Source organism: Bubalus kerabau, chromosome 4, assembly GCF_029407905.1.
Source record: "Bubalus kerabau isolate K-KA32 ecotype Philippines breed swamp buffalo chromosome 4, PCC_UOA_SB_1v2, whole genome shotgun sequence".
Taxonomy (NCBI): domain Eukaryota; kingdom Metazoa; phylum Chordata; class Mammalia; order Artiodactyla; family Bovidae; genus Bubalus; species Bubalus kerabau.
In genome coordinates this window covers 58,582,242-58,605,323 of record NC_073627.1, presented here as the reverse complement: position 1 = coordinate 58,605,323, position 23,082 = coordinate 58,582,242, and the positions used below count along the sequence as shown (strand labels likewise).

Sequence of the window (23,082 nt, the reverse complement as noted above, 5' to 3'; positions counted from 1 at the left end):
AACCAGTCCATTCTAGAGGAGATCAGCCCTGGGATTTCTTTGGAAGGAATGATGCTAAAGCTGAAACTCCAGTACTTTGGCCACCTCATGCGAAGAGTTGACTCATTGGAAAAGACTCTGATGCTGGGAGGGATTGGGGGCAGGAGAAGAAGGGGACGACAGAGGATGAGATGGCTGGATGGCATCACTGACTCGATGGACATGAGTCTGAGTGAACTCCGGGAGTTGGTGATGGACAGGGAGGCCTGGCGTGCTGCGATTCATGGGGTCGCAAAGAGTCGGACTCGACTGAGCGACTGAACTGAACTGAACTGAACTGTGCAAATATGTTCTATGTTTATGTGGTCACCTCCTCAATTCTAACTGGTGTCACTATTTTACCCCATTTTACAGATTAGGGAAATGGTTGTGAGTTTTCTGGCATCCATGCGGTGTTATCTGATTTGACATTTAAACTGTCCACTTTATCCAAACCAAAGTACAATGTGGTGGTAAGAAATATAGTAAAACAAAGGGACTTGAGGGAACAAAAACGTCTTTGAGTTACAAAAGATCTAAATTATACGAGCAGCAGAAGTCTTGGATGGACACCATGATACCTTTTGAGATCATCTTTCACCCTCCCGGTGGTGGCACTGTACTATTATGGAATAGGGTTCTTAATCTTTTTTGTACCATGTTCCCCTAATTTAGCCTTCTGGGGAATCCCATGGACCTCTTCTCAGAACAATGTTTTAAAGTGCGTAACAGAGCAAACGGAACATTGCTGTAGCATCTGACCCCTGAGATTTTCAAGCATTTCCACTCTGTCCATCTCATCTCCCACTTGTACTCAACTGCTCTGAGACCTTCCCTAACCTTCTTCAGAGAAAGTAAAGGAGAGACATGCAAGCAATTTGGAAATTACGCAATTTGGAAATTATGTTTCTGAGATATTTGTAGTGTCTTCTTTTTCTATTCTAGTTGATCAGATCAGATCAGATCAGTCGCTCAGTAGAGTCCGACTCTTTGCGACCCCATGAATCGCAGCACGCCAGGCCTCCCTGTCCATCACCAACTCCCGGTGTTCACTCAGACTCACGTCCATCGAGTCAGTGATGCCATCCAGCCATCTCATCCTCTGTCGTCCCCTTCTCCTCCTGTCCCTAATCCCTCCCAGCGTTAGAGTCTTTTCCAATGAGTCAACTCTTCGCATGAGGTGGCCAAAGTACTGGAGTTTCAGCTTTAGCATCATTCCTTCCAAAGAAATCCCAGGGCTGATCTCCTCTAGAATGGACTGGTTGGATCTCCTTGCAGTCCAAGGGACTCTTAAGAGTCTTCTCCAACACCACAGTTCCAAAGCATCAATTATTCAGCGCTCAGCCTTCTTCACAGTCCAACTCTCACATCCATACATGACCACAGGAAAAACCATAGCCTTGACTAGATGAACCTTCGTTGGGAAAGTAATGTCTCCGCTTTAGAAGCCTCCCCATTTCCTAATCCCTCCACCTATGCAGATCAAGTCCGACCTTTCTCTAGTTCTATTTGCTTTGCATTCCCGGGCAGCCCTGGGTCCGCCCAATCCTCCAGGCCGACCCCTCGAGGCCCCGCCCCCTTGAGGCCCTCAAGGCTCCGCCCCTATAGGCCCCGCCCCCAGCCGCGTTCCGGACCCTCTCTGGTCCCTTCCAGTAGGGCTGGGCCACTGTCTAGTCCCGCCTCCGAACATGAGCCCTGCCTTTTCCTTCTTCCTTCCGGGCCCCGGGGCAGCCGCTGCAGAAGGATGGAGCCTGGGACCGGCGCCTTCTCGGTGGAGGAGTTCTGGGAGGCCTGCGCCGAGCTCCAGCGGCCCGCACTCTCCGGGGCCGCCTGGGAGCTGCTGGAGGAGACCCAGGGCATCAGCGTCTACCGGCTGCTGGACCAGGTAGCTGTCCGCCCCCAGAGGACCGCCGGGCGGCAGTCTGCGGGGGGCAGGGTGGGGGGTGCTTCCGGGGGGTGGGGGTGGGAGTGGGAGGTGCTCCCGGGGGGCGGGGGTGAGGGGACCAGACAGGGCAAGTGTTTTGTTACAAGTTGATGACAGAGTGAAAACGTGGGTCTGAGGATTCTTGCTTAGCCTCACCACTTGCCTTCAAGTGATGTGAGCTTCTTTCCCACGTGGGTGCCAGTGGTATCTGTGTGGCGGGGACTGTGTTAAGATTGAATCCAGGAAGTAAAGCCACTGGGGTGTTCAGAGAGTGGATGTACAGGGTGGTATGTGTGGTGTGAGGAATGTTGCTGAGAAGGGACCTACCGTCGTCTAGTCATTTCACTAACTTGCTCCTTTGAGTGCTGCCCCATTCCTTGTAAATTGCACCGAATAGCTTTAGCCTGAGAAAAAGTCTGGGGAAAAGTTGAAGGGTAGGAGGAATGGAGTTGCGGGTGTGGCGGCAGGCCTTTGGAGCCAGGTAACCGGCCAGGTGGAATGATGGCCTGTCATCGGGTGTGTCCCAGGGTCAATGATCAGGAAGCTCAGTGCAGAGCAGGCAGAATTAATTTCTGAGTGTCATTTAAGCATTTACCTGGCTGCAAAAATGGACATGTTTTCAGAAAAAATCCTTTTATCTTCTGGATAAAATTGTTTCATTTTCTGCACCGGCCACTTCCAGGCATTTGCCAAATGTTGGCAATTCACTGCTCAGATGTATCTGATGTCTGGCCCCTTCCCCTTCCCTTTTTCCCCTTGACCTTTGTCACTCGGAGTGCCACCTCTTCCCTAGAATTGCAGTGATCTTCTGACTTGCTTCTTGGCCTTCCATCCTTTCCCTTCCATCCTGCACACCTGAAATCAAGCACCTGAAAGAGATTGTGATCTTATCATGCCCCTTCCAATGGCCCTGTTGATTGCGTAAAAAATAAAACCTACAGTAATAGCCTACTCATTTCATGCTGTCTTACGCTCAAGGCACGGTTAAGTGCTCTGCAGACACTGATTTAGTCCTCACATCGGTGCCATGTTGTCAGGCACTATATAGACTATCACCTTATTACCAATTTGGAAATGGATATATGGAAAGATTAAATTGATGGCTCAAGACTCACTCTGGGGTTGGAACTCAGCTTTCTAGCTCCAGACCTATGCTATGATACACTCCTCCACGGACTCTGAGAGGGCAAGTATGCCAGGTGGGCTGTGCTCGGGGGACTAGGCTGGTCCAGGGCCCATGGCTCCTCCACACCGGTCCTGTCCTCCCGTCAGCCCTGACCACTCCCTTCACGTCCCCTGAAGGGCTTGTGCTCTTTTGCTTTTGTGCCTTTTATCCCACAGCAGCCGCTGCCTAAGCTGAGGCAGAATGTCTGGCTTTGTATTGCTTCCATTGTGTATTGACATGGAGCAGGGCCCACCTCCCTCTTGGGGGGAGGATGGGTATTCAGAACTGTTCCTATCTCTCTGAACCATGATATAAGTCATATTTCTACCTGTTCTGGGCATGAGGGCAGTTATAGTACATTGATGTAAGCTACAAGTCTTTCCAGAGAGCTCCCGTAAGTTGGAGGCTATAGGCGTCGTGGCCTTGAGCCCCAGCAGCTAGGTTGGGGGCCACTGCCCATGGCCACCATGATCTGCATGTGTGTTCAGTGTCTAGGGACCCTGTTGTGTCGGGTGTGAGCCCTTTCCTAGAACCTTAGTTGCACATCCAGTGTTATTTGCTGCCTGACCCATTTTGCTAGATAGAGCCTCATTTTCTTTCCAGGTTGACTCCCATCCTTTACTTTCCTCCTGGAAGAGAATTCCCTCGAATCCCTCAGTTAGTAAATCTTGTCTTCTGAATGCCACTCCATAGCCAAGTGAATTCAGCTTGTCCTGGCCTGCCTAGACCTGCACTTATCTCCCCTAAAACCCTGTGCCCTCTTCGGTCTTGTGATCCAGTGTGGTTTCATCCACCATGCATGCTGTTGATATTATGTGACTCTGTTTCCTCTTCCCCACACTTCCCTGCCTAGAGCCACTGTGCATATGGCCTTGGGTCCCCAGGTCCCTGACTGGAGGTCCAACCAGAAAATCCTGGCCCCTCTGTTAATTTTCACCTTGGTTTACATACCAGACTATTGCCCAGGTCATTCCAGGTCAGGGTTTTCATTGCAATTGTTATCATCTGGCTTTTTAAATTCTTCCGACTGGTGTACAGAGTGGGCTTGTTTGGGGCCCTTTAATGTTAGGGGACTAGCAGAGGGTCTTATTGATCCACCTGACTTTTGATGGAGTTGCATCAAGACCTTTCCTTCAGTCCCATCAATAGACACATTATTCATCTTATTTCTTAATAACCGTCTTCAGATTTCCACCCTGCTGGAATGAGTCCCTTGCTTCTTCCTGTCTCTTCCTATTTCTTGTTAATGTGAAACCCATAAGCAGAAGCTGAGACAGGTAATCTGATAAGGCTTCTTGAAATGCTTGATTTTGTTTCAGTAAGGTTATGTTTGGTACCCATACAAAAATAACCCTTTTCATCAAAGTTCTTGCTAAATCTTTGTTGAGTAAGGGACATGTTCAATGGATGAATGTTTGCATACAAATCATATTAGCTGTTTCATCAGGGGTGTACCATTTGGAATTTATGGAATAAGAAGAATCAGACAGTCTCCCTTCTCAGACTTTTCAGTGACTTTTATCCAGTTGAACCAGGCTGGCTGTTCCACAGGGAATAACCTGCTGTGAGTCTGAATCAGGGAGGTGTGATCATGATCTAAAAATGATGCTGTAACAAAGTTTCTATCACATGATTTGAAAAGATTGACATAAGCATAGAGGTACTTGAAAGAGTTTGCAGTATGACAGATAAATTGTATTTTAAAGTAAAAAAAATTGTGGCTTCTTTTTAGTAGACACAAAGAATTCTGAATCTTGTTCTTGAACAAATGGCTACTCTTGATACATCAAAAGTACCTTGTGATACTTTTCCATTTTCTCTTTTCCTATTAAATCACAGAATTTTAGACTTAGAAAGTCTCTTTGCAACCATTCTGTCCAATTACCATCACCCTTTCTTTTTGCTTTTGTCCTGCTTTCTTTGCCTACTCTGTTTCCTTGGTCTCACCTTCTTTTTCTCTCCCCAAGTGTAGTGCTAACTTATCTTTACATGGCCCCTTAATATACAAAATGCTATTACATGTAAGTTTTCATTTATCCCTCTCAACAAATATAGAAGATAGGTAGAGACAGGTTTATTTTCCTATTTTATGGATGGCAGTAAGACCCAGAGTGAGCCACACAAGCCCTCATAGCTAGTACTTAGACACGAACCAGTGTACTTGGATAAACTCAGTACCAAATATATAGTTTGCTTCAATTCAGAACTACATTCTTTTTCTCCAAGCTAAGCAAAGCTAAACCAGTCAATTCTAAAGGAAATCAGTCCTGAATATTGGCAGGGGGGACTGATGCTGAAGCTGAAATTCCAATACTTTGGCCACCTGATATGAAGAACTGACTCATTGGAAAATACCCTGATGCTGGGAGAGATTGAAGGAGGGAGGAGACGGGGACAGCAGAGGATGAGATGGTTGGATGGCATCACCGACTCGATGGACATGAGTTTGAGTAAGCTCCGGGAGCTGGTGATGGACAGGGAGGCCTGGCGTGCTGCAGTCCATGGGGTCGCAAAAAGTAGGACACGACTGAGCGACTGAACTGACCTGAAAGCGAAGCTAGGGCAACACTGCTGTGTGCTATGCTAGTCTATGTGGTGCTGTGGAAAAGAGCATGGATTTTGGAGGCAGACAGTCTTGAGTTACAGTCTCTGCTCTGTTCCACTGTCATTCATTTACTCAGGAGACATTCACTGCGTGCCTCCATGTGGCAGTGCCCTGACAGACACTGGGCATAAGCAGAGAGCAGGCAGTTGGAGCTGCTGGTTCAGTGAATGAGCTTCTTAAACAATAAACAGTATTCACTGAGGATAATAAACATAGTATATAATGAAATGACAGCTGAACATGCTACAGAAACAGTAAAGTGGGATGAAGGGATACAGAGATGTTATGGCGGAGGTGGGGATATCCAGGTGTGCTTTAGATACAGGGAATCTGGAAAAACCCTCTTCCAGAGGTTAACAATTGAGTGGAGATATAAACGAAAGAAGAGATTGTGCCCTGCAAATATCAGAGGAGAAATGGACCAGAGAGTGTTCCTCAAAGCTCAAGAGCTGCTGGGGAGCTCTCAGGTCACCTCTCAGCCCTATTAGAGCCCCATCGTGAACAGAGTTGGAGTGGAGCTTGGATGGTCCTTTTGAGAAGTTCCCCTTTGTCCTAGAGGCTGATTATTCTGTCCTGTCTACTTTGGTGTGTTTGAAATGCTTCAAAATAAAATATGTTTTTGTTGCTTCTTTTTGTTTTTTCATGTGAAAGCTTCCCAAGAAATTGTAATGAGTGTGCTGTGTTATAAACCATTGCAGTAGAGGGAACGCTGAGAGCTAAGTTCCAGGCTGACCTTCCCTCCTTTTCCAGGAGGGGCCAGAAGGACGCAGGACCATGGTGAACCTGATGTTGGAGAGTGGCCCCCACTTACTACTTGGGGGATATTGGCCGGCTGCTGTTTCATTTTAAAATCTCAGCTTCCTCATTTGCAAAACAAGTATAATTCTTGCTTTTTAGGATCATTGGCTTCTGACAAACATTGAATGAAATGATCCATGGCAGAGTGATTCTTAACCTTGAGCATACACTAGACTCATCTGCAAAGCCTGTTAACATTCATCTGCAAAGCCTGTTAAAATTCACAGTTAATATCCTACTCCGTTTCAGATTCAGTGGATCTGGGTGGGACTTGAGAGTTGGCTTTACATTACTTTACTTCTCCTCCTCCTCCTTTTTAACATTTTGTTTTTACCGAATGACCACGTGATACTGAAGCTCCATGGATTATACTTTGCGAACCACTGATGTAAGGGGAGCTTCTCATGTGGTGTTTGAGGTGCACCACCCCACGTGATGGCACTGAGAGGCAGGAGAGGGAAGAGTGAAAAGGAGGACTATCTTAAGGTGGAAGTCATGTCCACGTGAAGACCAACTCTTCCTGGTTTTTCAAGTAGTGGCCACTTGGGAGTGGATGTGGTCCCCTGAACAGCAGGGAGAAGGTTCCCTTGGAGAGAAGGTTCGTGGGTCATTTGCAAAAGCCTTCCCAGAGATATGCAGTCAGGTCTCCCTGGAGCTTTAGGCTGGATACCATGCCAGTAGACACTGTGACCTGCCTGTACATGGCGTGAAACTGGCATGCAGAGGCTCACATCTTGATTTAGACCAAGAAAATATTGGTCTGGAAAGATCTGACTGAGGGCTTGACTTCTTACGATTTGAAACCAAGTGTCTGGCACTGTGTGAAGCGGCTGCCTTTGTCCTTGCAAAGGTCTTCTCATCAGTGAGTTTGGTCAAGAGCAGACAGTACTTTCCCAGGGACTGTTCTTTTCCTTGCTGTTGCCCTACTGAACTACTGAGAGCCTGGCCTCACTGGAAAACTAGGTTCAGCCGTGCTGTGTCGAGAGATAGCTTGGCCTTTTGGAAGGAAGCAGTGATTCAACTGCCATGGAAACTGATTACCTCAGTGGGTGAGAAGCTTCACTCTGATTTCCCAGATGGGATCGTAATCCGACTTGCATCACGGACCTCTTCACTTCTGGGTGCCAGGACTCTCTTCCCTTTTCCCATCCTTCTAGGTACCAACATGATCGATGGAGCAGTTGATACACTGGGGACACTTACAGAGCCATATTTACGTGTGGGTAGGACCACCGTGGCTTAAAGCTGAGCACCATGTGTAGCCTTCCTCTACTTGCTGCCACTGGTGGAGGTCAGCTCTCTCTCTGTCTCTCTCCTGTCCCATCGCCCCTCAGTGTAACTGGATAGATAATGTTGGAGCCTCAGCTCTCTCTCTGTCTCCTCACTTCTCTCAGGATGAGCTTGTGGTGTGAGGCAGCATGAAGATGCTGACCGATTGCAAGGTGCTGGTCCAAGATTTGAAGGCATGCCTTGGTGGGGAGGGGAGAGCAGGATCCCCCATGCCTGTCTGCAAGTATAAGTCAGACTTTGTATTCCACAGCTGGTTTGGGGCTGTTTGAATACACCCTAGTGAGAAGAAACCTTCAAAATACTGCTTCATGACCCATTCAAGCAGTGTTTCAGAACTTACTGTGTGCCTGCATTTTGGTGATGCCTGATGTATTCATCAGACAGAAAGTTCATACTTACCAGAAACTTTAAGACAATAAAACAGGCACCTTTTATGCAATGTCTATCTGAGTTCCTGACTTATATCGTATGTTTTTCTCCCTGAAAAGCTTCTTTTAACATTTCTTCCAGAGCCAAGTCTGCTGCTGATGAATTCCCTGTTTTTGTTTGTCTGAAAAAGTTTTTATTTCTTCTTTACTTTTGAAGGATGGGTTCATTGGATATAGAATTCTAGGTCAGTGATTGATTTAGTATATATTTCACCCTACCTTTTCTTTTTTTGCAGAGTGGTTTCTGATGAGATATCTGCTATAATTATCATCGGTATTCCTCTATAAGTAAAATGATGGCCCATTCCTTCCTGACAGCTTCTTTTAAGATATTTTTTTCTGTTTGGTTTTCTGAGTTTGCATATGTTTTGTTTAAGAGTGTTGTTGCTTATCCTGTATGGTGTGCTCAAGATCAGCAGATTTACTTTGAAGAGTGGTCTGAGCTTAAATGGTAAACCCACATGTGATTTAAAATAAAACATAATATATTTGGGGTTTATAATGCAAAGATTCCTCTCTTGCATGTGGAGTAGCAGTATGACTCTAGTAATCCAGAGCTTTTCTGGACTGTATGTTTTTAAGAAGTGGTGGCGGAAATGGTCTAAAGCAGGGATTGGAAAATTTTTTTTTTTTTTTACTGTTAAGAGCCAAATAGAAACTACTTTAGGCTTTATAGACTAAGAGGCTGTATATTGCCTTACATAACCACTTTGAAATCTAGAAACTATTGTTAGCTGTGGACTGTGAAAAATAGACAGCATGACAGATTCAGTAACTCCTGGTCTAAAATACAGTTCTGATGCTTAATTGCTCTGAGGTTTTGGGATTTATGAACCTAGGGCCCTAGCTGAGTCTCAGCTTCCTCATGTGTAAGTTGGAGATAATTCCTTTTCTGCCAGAGTTGTGCCAGGGATCCAATGAGAGGATACATTTTGAAGCCCCTAGTAAATTAAATGGTGTTTGCTGTGAGTAGGGTGATCTATATTCTACTCTACCCTTCAAGACCTGCATTATGCTTGTCCTGGTGAAACACATGACAAAGCTCTTTCACTCAGAACTGTCCACTAGAATGGTCAATCACACGGTCACCTTGGCCACAGCTCTGTCTACTCTGACAGCTTGTTATTTCTCTAATAATATGTTGGGAGAGGCCAGTGACGCTTGGAGGCGGGATCATAGGCTGTGAACTCTGCCGTCACATCGCTGGCTTCAGGTCCAGGTTCTTTTGCAATGAATGAGCTTCAGGTCATGCTCGTTACTTGTGTGACCTTGAGTGAGTTTCATTATCTTCTAGTGTTAACAGCTGTATTTCTTGAGGTATCATTTAAGTACCTCAAAGTTTACTCATTTTAAATGTATAGTTCACTAATTTTTAGTAAGTTTATGGAGTCACACATCCTTCCCCGAGTCTAATTTTCGAATATTTGTGTTATCCCCAAAGAAACCTGTTCCCCATTTGCAGTCATCTCCTGTTCCAGTTCCCAGTCTTAGACAGCCACCAAGCTACTTGGTGTCTCTGCAGATTTGCATTTTTCTGGGTGGTCTGGGGCAAGAACACTGGGTTAGGGACTGGAAGGAAAGTTTCCCATCCAGGTTTTGCCAGCAGGAGTCATCAGCTGCCTTTTGATGCGTCTCTGTCATTTTTTACATAAGGATCTAAGACTCCTTCCAGCTCTGAGAGCCTGTGCCGTCTTTACTGACATTCTTAGCTTGTCGTTGGAGCAGTGGCTTGGAGCAAGTGTGCAGAGAGAGTAGAGCCATATTAGGAGCCGTCGTGGGGAGAAGAAGTGGACGGTGTCCTCCTCTCTCTGGCTGTCCCGAGCCAACTGTAGAACTCGAGGAAGTATGTCACCTCTCTGAGCTTCATGTCATAGGGACATGACACCAGTGTCCCTGTTGATACCACAGGGCTCTGTTGAGATTACACAAGATAGTGAACCTAAAACTGGAACCTGCACTGTGTTTAGAGAAATAAATGTTCGTATTATTGAAAGAGTTAGGGCAGAGTGATTGGACAGCTTCCAGCGCAGAATGCATGGCAGCTGTAGTGACGCTGACGGATCACCAAGGCAAATCCATTCCAAGCTGGAAAGCCAAGTGTACACCTTGCCTGACGGTTTTCTCAGGCCCAAGAATATAGTGGGCCCATGATGGTTGTTGCTGTTTTTTTTCCCCGCGTGGTACATAGTAGAAGGAGGTGGAACTTTCTGTAATAGAGTGTGTGAAGTTTCAGATTTCTATGCAGAATTAAATATGCTGCAGTTCAGTGTCCATTAATTGTGTCCATTATCTCTTATTTCTCTTCCTTAACTATTCGTTTTAGTAATGCTTATGTATTTTTGTACTATTTTAATGAATTACATAGTGTAGTATTGTGTACTATTTTAATGAATTACATAGTCTTACATGCTTGGAACTATTCAGAAGTCTGCTCAGTACTATTTTGTCAGTCTACTTTAATGTCAAATAAAAAGCAAACCTGGACTTGAAGTTTAGACTGGACTTTAAGAGTTGGAGGATATTATATTAGGAAGAATACTTTGACCATAAGATCCATGAGTTTCTCAGGAGAGAGGCAGAAAAATCTTTTTTTTTTTTTTTTTTTTTTAACAGAGAGAGAGGAGTCAGCAAGACTGAAACCACATGTGGGGAAGTGAGGTGAAGGTGGTCTGCTGAAGAATAGAACAGAATGTCTTACCCTGAGGCCTGTTCATTCTCAGCAGGGCTGGATGCTGCTTAGACTGAGGCTGGGCCAAAATTTAGAGTCTCGAGGAAGGAGATGCTTAACTAGTTTGGTGAACAGGCATTTTGTGCCTATTGATCCTTGGAATTAGTAGCTTAGCATTTGTGGGACCAACAAAGGGAATTTTGAGGTATTGTGTCTGGCCTTGTGATAGATAAAGAAAGGGTGTGTGTGTGTGTGTAAAAGTGATTGTTTTGTGATAGCTGTTTTTTGAAACACAAAGCATGGGAGAGTTTCTTAATCTCTGTAGTTTTTCAGGATCACAGAGCTCAAATAAAATTCTCAATAAGAACCACTTGTAATAAGTAGGATTGCTTGTAGCTGCAAGTAACAGAAAACTGGATTAACAAAGTCTTAAACAAGTGAAAAGTGAAAGTTACTCAGTTGTGTCCGACTCTTTGGACCCCCTGAACTGTACAGTCCATGGAATTCTCCAGGGCAGAATACTGGAGTGGGTAGCCATTCCCTTCTCCAGGGGATCTTCCCAATCCAGGGATCGAACGCAGTCTCCCGCATTGCAGGCAGATTCTTTACCAGCTGAGTCACCAAGGAAGTCCCCAAAGAGAGGTTTGTATTTCTCACCTAGCCAGTAGTCCAGAGGTTAGCAGTTGCTGGCGTTGAATCATTTGATCAACAATGTCAGTAAAACTCTGAATATTTTCACTCTGCTTTCTCATTTTTATTGTCTCTTAATCACAAAATAGCTGCTTAAGCTCTAGACATCATACCCATATTCAAAAGAAGAAAGAATTGTCTTATGGCTGCCTCTACCTGTAAAAGAGATGAGGAAAATTATCAGCTGTGCAATTTTCTTAGTAAGAAAGAGAGTATATGCTATAATGAATCTCCCGTTTCTTCTGGGAATTATATTCTACACATGGTATCAACTGATTCTCTACCACTGACTAATTCTTTTACCACCTGTGGTGTAGGAAAGCACAGTATCCTGTAATCAGTGAGTCATTAGAAAAGTATGTTGTTTTTCTGTTGTTCAGTCGTGTCCAACTCTTTGTGACCCCATGGACTGCAGCACACCAGGGTTTCCTGTCCTTCACTGTCTTCCAGAGTTTGCTTAAACTCATGTCCATTTAGTCAATGATGCCATCCAACCATCTCATTCTCTGTCTCCCCCTTCTCCTCCTGCCCTCAATCTTTCTGACATCAGGGTCTTAAAAATAGTGGATATTTGTACAAGTAGTTCACTTTGCTGTACAGCAGAAAGTAACCCAACAGTGTAAATCATCTATACTGCAATTAAAAGTAATGTAAAAAAGAAAAGCATGCATTGCATTTTACTTTGGATACAGAAATTGAGCCATTCTTAGAAGTGTTTTCCTGGAGGACCTTCAGGAAAAGCCAAGCACCTTTTGAGTATACTTGTTTAGTCATTTATTGAAATGTTAGAATTTCAAAATGTATCTGCAAAAAATTTTGCACCAGAATTACATCTCTAATTTGTAAGAGATTTACACATTAGTACATTGCCCAAATAAAACTAAGATTTATGCTTCCTCCTACTAAATTATTTGTACAAACAGTGGTACCCAGTCCTGGTGAGATGTTTCTTTGCTACTGGTGAGAGTATAAATAGGTAAAATTCTTTCTTAAAGATTTATAACAAGTATAAAGAGCATTAAAATGTTAATGTCATTGACCCTAAAATTGATCTCTGAAGAAACATTTTGCTTGCCTAATGAGGAAGTTAGTATTATGAACCAGGTTTGTCCATTTGGAATAATTTTTCCAGCAGTGTTCATAATTGTGAAAATATATATATGGAAACAGAAATAACTTACAGAATAATAAAATTAGCTGATCACTCAGTTTCAAAATGATGTAGTTAAAAATAGGAATACAGTCTGTTTATACTAAATTACTCCCATTTTATAACACATAGAAATATTTATTTACTCAAAAATATGCAAAATATTGTTGGTATTTGAGGATTATGAAGTTACATGTTTTAGTTTTCTTTATTATTTTTGGCATCTTCTAATTTTTCTCAATGAATATGACTTACTTTTATAATGATGAAAATTTCATTTTTAAGAGACATAAAGAAAATGTGAGTTTGTTTCTTTTGAAACAAACCCCTTCTTTTGAAGGAAATGAGGGGTAAAAAATTGCTTTGACCCGGAATTTGAGTGGAGCTATTCTGTGATTGAAAAGAACATTTTATGGATGGACTAGCAAAGGTGTCACCAAGCATTTTGCTTCTCTGGTGTTCTGGCATTTCTCAGTCCTGCCATGAAGGGACTGTTTAAAGGAAGTTGTCATAGTAGTTCCTACTTGGGTATTCACGTAAGTTGCATCACTCTATTTTTCTCTTTCTAGAGGGCTTTCTGTTTTCTGTGGTATTACTGGAGTGAAGTCACTAACCGCAGAAACTACATTCAGAAGGGAAGGGGACTAATTTCAGGAAACACTTTGTCTTCATGCGTCCAGATAACCAAAGCTAACTCATGGAAGCTGAGAAGATCTTTTTTTCTATACATAATTATCCCTTTTGCTCACTGTATAGAAAATCAGTTCAATTCAGTCACTCAGTCGTGTACGACTCTTTGAGACCCCATGGACTGCAGCACGCCAGGCCTCCCTGTCCATCACCAACCCTGGAATTTGCTCAAACTCATGTCCATAAGTCAATGATGCCATCCAACCATCTTATCCTTCGTCATCCCCTTCTTCTCCTGCCTTCGATCTTTCCCAGCATCAGAGTCTTTTCTAAGGAATCAGTTCTTCGCCTCAGGTGGCCAAAGTGTTGGAGCTTCAGCATCAGTCCTTCAGCCTATAAGTGATATGCTATCACTTATATATGGAATCTAAAGTAGAACACAAATGAGCATGTTTATGCAATGAAAACAGACCAACAGATATAGAGAACAGACTTGTGGTTGTCTGGGGGAGATAGATCGGGGGTGGGAAGGATTGGGAGTTTGGGGCTGGCAGATGCAAACTTTTACGTGTAAGACGGGTGAACAAAAAACCCTACTGTATAGCTCAGGAACTACATTCAATATCCTGTGATAAATTAAAACATAATGGAAAAGACCATGGAAAAGAAGGTATGTATATCTATAACTGAGTCACTTTACTAAACAGCAGAATTTAATACAACATTGTAAATCAACTATACTTCAATAAAAAATGGTAAAAAGAGAAGCAATATATCATATATTGCAATTAGGGATTTGTGGATTTTAGCATTACATGCCATTTAAATTTTCTTCACATTTTATAATTTTTCTTAATGAATATGAATTATTTTTATAGTTATAAAAATTCACTTTATTGTTTCAAAGACAAAATGAAGTTGTGAATATGCTTGCTGAGGTCCTCTTTCAAAGGAAATGATTCTTTGATGCAAGAATTTGGATGGGGCTGCTAAACACCTGTAAAGAACATTTTATTGATAGACAAGGAAATGTGTCATCCCACAATTTGTCCTCTGGTGTTCTGGCATTTCTCAGTGCTGCCATGAAGACAGTGCTTAAAGAAAGTTGTCATGATCGTTCATTCTTGGGTATTCACATAAATCACACTGTTTTATTTTTCTCTTCCTTGAGGGCTTTCTTTTTTCTTTTCTGTACTATTACAGGACTGAAGTCACTAAGGGCTCAAATGATCAATACATGCAGGAGGGCTGTGAACCAGTTCCAGGAAGCAGTTTGTCTTCATTTATCCAGACAACCAAAGCTGATTCATGTGAAGTTGGGGAGATCATAATCTCTACACATAGCTATCCCTTTTGCTCACTGGGTATAGAAAACGGGGCCACACTATTCCTGAACAGAAGCTAAATCTTTGTCTTCCCAAGCTAACTAAAACGTGTGTGGGTGTAGATGTGTGCTGGTATAAAGCCTCATCCTCTGTGAAGTTGATGGGAGGAGACAAGAGAAAGAAGACTTTTCTCTTGAATCCCTCCCTCCTGTGGGGCATCCATGGCACAGCACGTGTGGAGGTCAGACCTACCAGTCTCTCATTTGCTGATTGGAGACTCTTGGTATAATGCCACATGCTCTCAGAGCTGAAACATCCTTATGAATTCAGTTTCAACTTTACTTTCCATTTTCTGCCAGGTACTTTCACAGACATCTGAGATTCCTAAACTGAGAATTATGGTTATGCCACCTAAGTCAGGAGACCCTTGAAGCCTCAGGATCTCTAGAAAGATTTTCACGTTTCCAACTTGACTTCACATAAGTTCTTGGAACAGTGTTTAAGGATGTAGGTTCATTCCTCTGGGGTTAGCCATTAGGACTGCGTTAGCACCTGGAAGTGTAGGTACATTTAAAAGGTTCATTTTTGTTTCTTTTGTTTGTTTGTTTCTGTACTGGAATTAAGTCATTAGTTTAATCTTAACAAAGAACCCTTTGCCAAGAGGGTCAGGAATTGTACGATAAACTTTTTGGCAGGGGTGTCAGGAATTAGTTGCCATTGTACAGAGAGTGAAGTGTATCCCCTCCAGCCTACATCCTCACAGAATATGGCTTGAAAACAAGGAAAATCTCTTGTACTTAGACCTTTAGAAATGATCTTTTTTTCCTGAATAAAAAGGACTAGTGTGGTTTGAAGCTGGTGTTTCTTCCCCCATTTCATTCTTTAATCTTTTAAAAAATTTTTAATTGGAGGATAATTGCTTTACAATATTGTGTTGGTTTCTGCAATACAATACAACAGCATGAATCAGCCATAGTATACATATATCCCCTCCCTCTTGTACGTCTCCTCCATTCCTACCCCTTCATCCCTCCTCTCTAGGTTGTCACAGAGCACTAGGCTTAGCTCCCTGTGTTTTACAACAGCTTCAACCAGCTTTCTATTTCACATATGTATATGTTTCAATGCTACTCTTTCAATTTGTCCCACCCTCTCCTTCTTCTGTTGTATCCACAAATCTGTTCTCTATCTACATGTATCCCTTTTTCTTTCTTTTATACACAAGTTTTTTATAGAAAAAAAAAAAAACAGTTGCTGAAAAATTCCATCTTAGAATTGGTAAAACAATAATGTTTTCAGTTTCATTATGGCCCATGGTTATCTAAAATAGTCTGAACTCTGCCTATGTGACATTTCCACATGAGTGTTTAATAAGCACTTCAAACTCAACATGCTCAAAGTAGAACTCTCGGTCAGCCCACAGGTCACCACCTCTGCAAGCTTTCTCTCTCTCAGAAAATGGATCTCCCATCTACCTGGTTGTTTAAGCAAATGTTAGAAGATCTGTTCTAGCTATCTCTGTCTCTACAGCCAACCTGTCAGCAATTTCTGCTGACATTACTTCCAAAATGTTACCCTAAATTACTGACTTCTCCCCATCACTATTGTTACCGCTCTGGCCAGTCGTCAACTTCTCTTCTCTGGATCATTGTGCTGGTCTTCTAACCCATCTCCTTACTCATTTATGTTCTATTTTCTACTAAGAAGCAAGAACTAATAAAAAAAAAATAATTTCCCTATTTGAAGTTATTGACTGGCTTTCCATAGCTACTAGAATAAAATCTTTGTGCCCACTGCCTTGGTTCACAAAGTCCTCTGGACCCAGCCCCCACTACTTCTCTGACAGCAGCTCCTATCACTTTCCCATCACAGTTCCCTGGTCTCCCTGACTTTCTGTTCTTTGAGGAAGACAACCAATCCATCAGCCTGTGGGCCTTCTCCCTTCTCCCAGGAATGGGCTTTTCTCATCTTCCCATGGCCAGCTCCTTCTAATACTCAGAAGAAACTCTTCTGATAAATCCCTCATAAAGACATTCCCTGAACACCTGGTGATATGCAAACCACCAGCCCCCCAAAACTAGATACCATTTATCACATAACCTTCTTTTATCCTACTTAAATTACCTGGATAGCTATCACCAGCACCTGTGGCAAAGAACAAATAGAACTATGAGAGCAAGATCAGCAAGCTCTTCACCTGTTTTTTCACCATTGCATTTCCAAGACTGCATGGGAGATGCCCAGTAATGAGATGGCACAAGCAACTATTTTTCATATGCTGTGTAATAGCAACTTGGGAATCAATAGGCTGTTTCTATTTGTTCTCATTTTACAGCCAACTGGACTTTATGAGTATAAGTTCATTGGTACTCTGAGAGCTCCACCAGATCTACTTGTAGATATCGGTATGGATTTAGGCTATATAAGACGGCAGATCCCACAAGTTACAGGTGAGTGACATGTATTCCTTTAAAAAAATCAATTAGAAGGTAGAATCTATTGCTATTTTCTCTAACCAGCAGAGATCAATAGGTTTACTTTCTATTATACTATGTTTCATTTTAAATTTTGGCTTAAATATCTGAGGTGCTGCGCTGAAATAGGCCTTCAATATTTCTAGGACTTCCTTTTTATACTTTAATAGATTCACTCTCCTGTTTGCTTCTGTTTGAACTTATTAAAAGTTTGTTGTCATCATATACATATATATATATATATATATATATATATATATACACACACACACACACACACACACATATATATATATACACACACACACATATACACCTGGAAGAGCATGGAAGACTTCTTGGAGAAAGTGGTGTCTGAGCTTTATTTGACAAATTGAATCAACGTTTTATAAACAGCAAGAATATATATACATGGTGAGGTGAAAAGTGAAGGGTGAGTGGGTTAAGGACGTTTGGCCCAGGGAAAGTATGAGTAAAATGAAGAAGGCATGAAACAAAATGATTTTTTTTTTTTTTAATCTGTGAGCAGTTGGGTGCTTTTGGGTTGTTGGGGTAGCAGAATCTGTAATTAGCCCGGGAGGAGAGTCCAGAGACCCAGGGGCCTAGGCTGGTCACCTGGCTACACTTCTTAATTTTTTCCCAGAAATGATGGAGAATTATGAGTGGCATTAGATAGGGGATCTTTCTGGCACTTAGAGTGGGGAGTGATGTCTGCTGTCCCAGGCACAATGGAATAGACACAGCTAGCCCAGGGGCCAGAAACCCTGACAGGCACTTGCTGTGGTTAGGAATGCTGGTTGCAAGGAAGAAAAGCTAGCAAATTGCAGTGTAATGAAAGGAAAAAGCATTTATTGGTTCATGACATTGAAAATCCACAGTTGTCTGGCTTCCAGGATAGCTGCACATAATAGTTCATTCTCCAGCTGGACTCTGCCTTCTTCTGTATTGACCACATTCTCAGGCAGATTCTGTGTCATACAGAGAGGCCACCAGAAGATGCAGGCTAACATTCTAACCAAGTACACAACCCCAGAGGAACAGGAACTTTCCTACTGATGGCATCCAGAGTCTCAGGATTGGCTCTTATCGCCTCAGCCTGGATCATATATTATTTCCTTCAGCATGCTTGTCATGGTTTAGGGCCACATACTATTTTCAGCTACTCTTACTTTATGGGGAATGGTGGTGCCGTATATTCGAGGGAGAAGCCAGATGTTCTCTGTCCATCTCCCTGCCAGTTGTGATTCAGTCATGTGCTGTAGCCATTTACAAAGCCTCTGATGTGTGGTACTTGCCATCAACAATCCACACTATGGAGTATGGTCCAGAGGCTGCAGTAGTTTGTCTTTTCTGGAATCATCCTGAGGTTCTTAACCTAACTCTGGTCCTCCCAGATCTTCTATAAGCTACCTGAGAACTTTACAAAGCCACTTTTGGGCCTAAACTTGCGAGAGTGGCAAGCCAGGATTCTGTCCACATATGCCTTCCCTGAACTAATCACTGTGACCATGTTCTGCTCATTTTCCCAGCCCTGAAATTAACACTGAGTCAGTCTGGGAATACCAGACCACCTGACCTACCTCTTGAGAAATCTGTATGCAGGTCAGGAAGCAACAGTTAAAACTGGACATGGAATAACAGACTGCTTCAAAATCAGGAAAGGAGTATGTCAAGGCTGTATATTGTCGCCCTGCTTATGTAACTTATATGCAGAGTACATCATTAGAAATGCTGGGCTGGATGAAGCACAGGCTGGAATCAAGATTCCTGGGAGAAATATCAATAACCTCAGATATGCAGAGGACACCACCCTTCTGGCAGAAAGTGAAGAACCCTCTTGATGAAGGTGAAAGAGGAGAGTGAAAAAGTTGGCTTAAAGCTCAACATTCAGAAAATGAAGATCATGGCATCTGGCCCCATCACTTCATGGAAAATAGATTTGGAAACAGTGGCTGATTTTATTTTGGGGGGGCTCCAAAAATCACTGCAGATGGTGACTGCAGCCATGAAATATAAAGACGCTTACTCCTTGGAAGGAAAGTGATGATCAACCTAGACATTATATTAAAAAGCAGAGACATTACTTTGCCAACGAAAGTCCACATAGTCAAAGCTATCTTTTTTCCAGTAGTCATGTATGGATGTGAGAGTTGGACTATAAAGAAAGCTGAGCACCGAAGAATTGATGCCTTTGAACTGTGGTGTTGGAGAAGACTCTTGAGAGTCCCTTGGACTGTGGGGAGATCCAACCTGTCCATCCTAAAGGAGAACAGTCCTGAGTGTTCCTTGGAAGGACTGATGTTGAAGCTGAAACTCAAATACTTTGGCCACCTGATGCAAAGAGCTGACTCATTTGAAAAGATCCTGATGCTGGGAAAGATTGAAGGTGGGGGGAGGACAGAGGATGAGATGGTTGGATGGCATCACCAACTCAATGGACATGAGTTTGAGTAAACCCTGGGAGTTGATGATGGACAGGGAGGCCTGGCGTGCTGCGGTCCATGGGGTCTCAGAGTCAGACACGACTGAGCTACTGAACTGAACTGAACAGTCCTGCTTAAACTACATAGTGGGGAAGAAGGTAAAAGGTGATGCTCTGAAGGAGAATGAGATTCTGGTGCAAGAATGGGAGAGTCATAGCAGAGCAGGCAAAAGCAGCAGATGTCCACTCATTCCTTTTCTTTCAAGGTCATCTTCAACCTCTTGTAGTATGGACTGATAAATTCTTTACTCCATGTTCTGCTTCTAATAGGTTTTCTTTCTTTCAAAAGCTGAATTAAATAACACCTTTCTGAGCTGTCAGCACCTTCTCTAGGGATTCTCTTGGTTCCTTCAGAAGCTTAGGCTTGGCTCCTCTTCTAAATGGTTAGTTAGAAGCTTCCCACACAGCTTGAGGGCAGAGGCTGTGCACTTCATAGCATCGCTTTGCTCTCTCTCCAAGAGCCGATGCTATTTGCACACAGTAGCATGGTGGATATTAAGGAGATTTGGTCCCTGTAACTATGAGATAAAGCAACACGGTAGAGAGGCAAGCATCTTACAGTTAACATAGTTAAGCCACTTTCTAGCTTTTTCTGAGGGACACTAACCTCTCTTGAAACTTCATTTCTAATCTGCATTGCTCAGTTCCAGGACACCTGTAATATGTCACAAAATTTAAGATGAGGAGAAAGGTTACAACAGAAAAATTATTGGCACTGCAGTGTCATCTGATGATTACCAAGATTTTAGAACTTGAAAATTTATTTTTGGATGCCTAATTTTGTTTCACTGCATTCTCTTAGGATGTTGTTTGTGGTATACAATGAACAAGTTTTGTTGGATTCTTTTGTTTTTACTGTGTTATTCTATCTACCAGACACTGTCTCTGGACAACAAGATTGCAGTGGTTCTAAATATCTGCCTTTCTCTAAAATTCAATGCCTCGTGAGTTAGTGGTTTATCACCCTACAGGGTTGTCATATCAAAGCTTCTTGTGAATTGAAGCCAAAGGGACTTCCAGATGCAATAACGTCTTTTGTGTTGTTTTTTTGTTTGTTTGTTTGTTTGTTTTGCTTTGTCTAATAGAAGCCTATGAAACAGAATGCAATGGAGAAACAGTGACCTACATGAAAATGGAGTTCCCTTTTTTTGTGTCCAGCAGAGATGTATCCTTTTCGAATGCATACTATTATTCAGCTTTCTAACTGTCTTTGTTCTTCATGGCTGTGACTCAATGGTGGTATATCCAGAAGGTGTGGACAACATTGTCTTTGACTCTTGCATAAGCATCTGCTAAAGCTGTTGGTTCTTGTGTAGCTTTCAGAGATCTCAGTGTGATTTCTGGGTCTGACGACATGGAGCATCTATAATTGTGGGAAGGCAGCACATACTTTCCTGAGATTTTTCCTAGAAAATCCTTGTACCACAGATTTGGGGGCCTGAAAACAACTTTTCCTTCAGAGTATTCAATACACTCCCTCAGTCTGTAGAGGAGGAAGCCGGGCCCCAGAAAGTTAAGGTGACCGAGGCACACAGTCAGGCGGTGAGCAGCCGATTCGGGGATGGAACTCGGGCCCCACGTTTCCAGCTCTCTCCACCGCCCCTCCTCCCCCAGCATTGGCTCAGGACCCTGTGTGTGTGTGTTTCCTGCTCAGTTTCTTAACATTGAATTACCTTCCCTGTAATAGTGCCTTAGACATGGTGGCTGGTCTGTGAATCTTTATTGCGATGAAAATGATTATATTACTCTTGGTGAACCAGAACCAGTGAGGACATTTGCCTACTACTATTTGGATATCCACATATCTTCCTGTGGTCACCAGGTGGAAGTAACCTTGCCTGAGCATCCTCTGTGCCCAGAGGTCAATGATTAGGGCTTAAGGGGAGGACAGAGAGCAAGGAGAGGAACCATTGTTTCCTGCGTGAGATTCTGCTCCAGTCTTTCTCCAATGCCCCCACCAAGCCTGTCTACAGGCAGTGTTCCTCTCTTTTCTTGCGCAGTGAAGCTGAATCTCAGAAAAATTAAGTTACCCAGGATCACAGCTGATAAATGACCAATCCTCTGAGATCTCATTGCTTTATTGGAGAAAGGAGGAGTGGGTTCCCCTCATAATTAGAGCAGCAAAGAATCATTGATAGGTGGGTAATGCATGCTCTTGAGCTTCCCAGGGGGCTCAGTGGTGAAGAATCTGCCTGCCAGTACAAGATATGCAGGAGAGCTGTGGGTTTGAGCCCTGGGTCAGGAAGATTCCCTGGAGGAGGACATGGCAACCCACTCCAGTATTCCTGCCTGGGAAATCCTATGGACAGAAGAACCTGTCAGGCTACAGTCCATGGGGTCACAAAGAGTCAGAGACCAGCTGGGAGCTGAGTATGTACACCACGCCTGCTATGAAAAGAGAACAGCAGGTGGGAGTGACAGGGCTCTGCAGGGAAGTTAGGCAGACCAAGCAGGAAGTGAACTGGCAGATTAAGGGAGCAAACACCAAGTGGAGGCAACAAAACAATTGCCTTTTGCTTCTGACTTGTGGGCTTTCCTTTTATCCATCTGAGAGGTTTGACTCTGGCCTTGCCTTGACTGGCAGTATAGTGCGTCTATGTGAAGCAGAGGCGAGAACTGGACTTCAGAGGGCGGAAGATTCAGGTGGTCCTGGCCAAGGGCACCTCGCTGCCACAGTTTCCAGAGAGGCCAGGCTTCATCCGGGTGAGCCAGTGCCAGGTGAAGCTGGCCGTGGAGAGCGCTGGCCATAACCGGAGCAAAGGTAAAAGGAAGGCAGCAGTTGGTGTGTGGCGCGCCCTATGAAGGCTGCGGTGACTGTGAGGCTCAGGAAATGCAGGATGCATTTCCCCTGAGGTCAGAGAACTGGGCATGGCTTCAGAGGAAACAGAGGAGACTCAATCCACCCCTGAAGTTTGGCTACAATGCAAGGTGGATGTTTAAATCTGATCAATCTATTTTTTACTTACTCTTGCATTGTGCAAATGAAATCAGAACATGGAAGTGAACCACAAGGTTTAGGAATTGACTTCAGGCTGCTCTTGTTCTGCACATTCTGGCTGGAGGTGAGCAGGAAGGCTGGTGGGACCGTCTCTGAGGAGGTACCTCTCACTCAGCAAAAACTGAGGGGCTCAGGACCTGTCTGCCTTGAGTTCCATACTCAGGAGAGAATCTGGGAGGGTTTACGTGGCCACCTGCTGGACTGGAATGGGCGTGGCCTGTAGACGGCAGGGAAATCTGATCAGTTGTTCTGGTGTGTGTTAGATCTGCCGCTTTGGATGCATCACCCCACTCTTCCAAGTCTCAGTTTTATCATTTATAAACTGGAGTTTAATTTTATCAACGTTTATAATTAAGATAATTGAGAAATAACTAAGTGAGATATATATCCAAATATCTAGCACTTATGTTATGCTATGCAATGCTATGCTAAGTCAC

At 43.4% G+C, this 23,082-nt stretch overlaps 1 protein-coding gene across 1 annotated transcript in view; it reads left to right on the top strand.

Annotated features, from left to right (window-relative positions):
* The first annotated feature begins 1,655 nt into the window (after nucleotides 1–1,655).
* LOC129649765 (phosphatidylcholine transfer protein-like) overlaps nucleotides 1,656–23,082 on the top strand; it is an 89,261-nt gene continuing 67,834 nt past the window's right edge. The window contains exons 1-4 of the mRNA XM_055577565.1: nucleotides 1,656–1,903; nucleotides 17,027–17,141; nucleotides 20,733–20,812; nucleotides 22,237–22,408. Coding sequence (XP_055433540.1) covers nucleotides 1,763–1,903; nucleotides 17,027–17,141; nucleotides 20,733–20,812; nucleotides 22,237–22,408 — 508 coding nt within the window. The 5' untranslated portion in view covers nucleotides 1,656–1,762. The remainder of the gene's footprint in view (nucleotides 1,904–17,026; nucleotides 17,142–20,732; nucleotides 20,813–22,236; nucleotides 22,409–23,082) is intronic.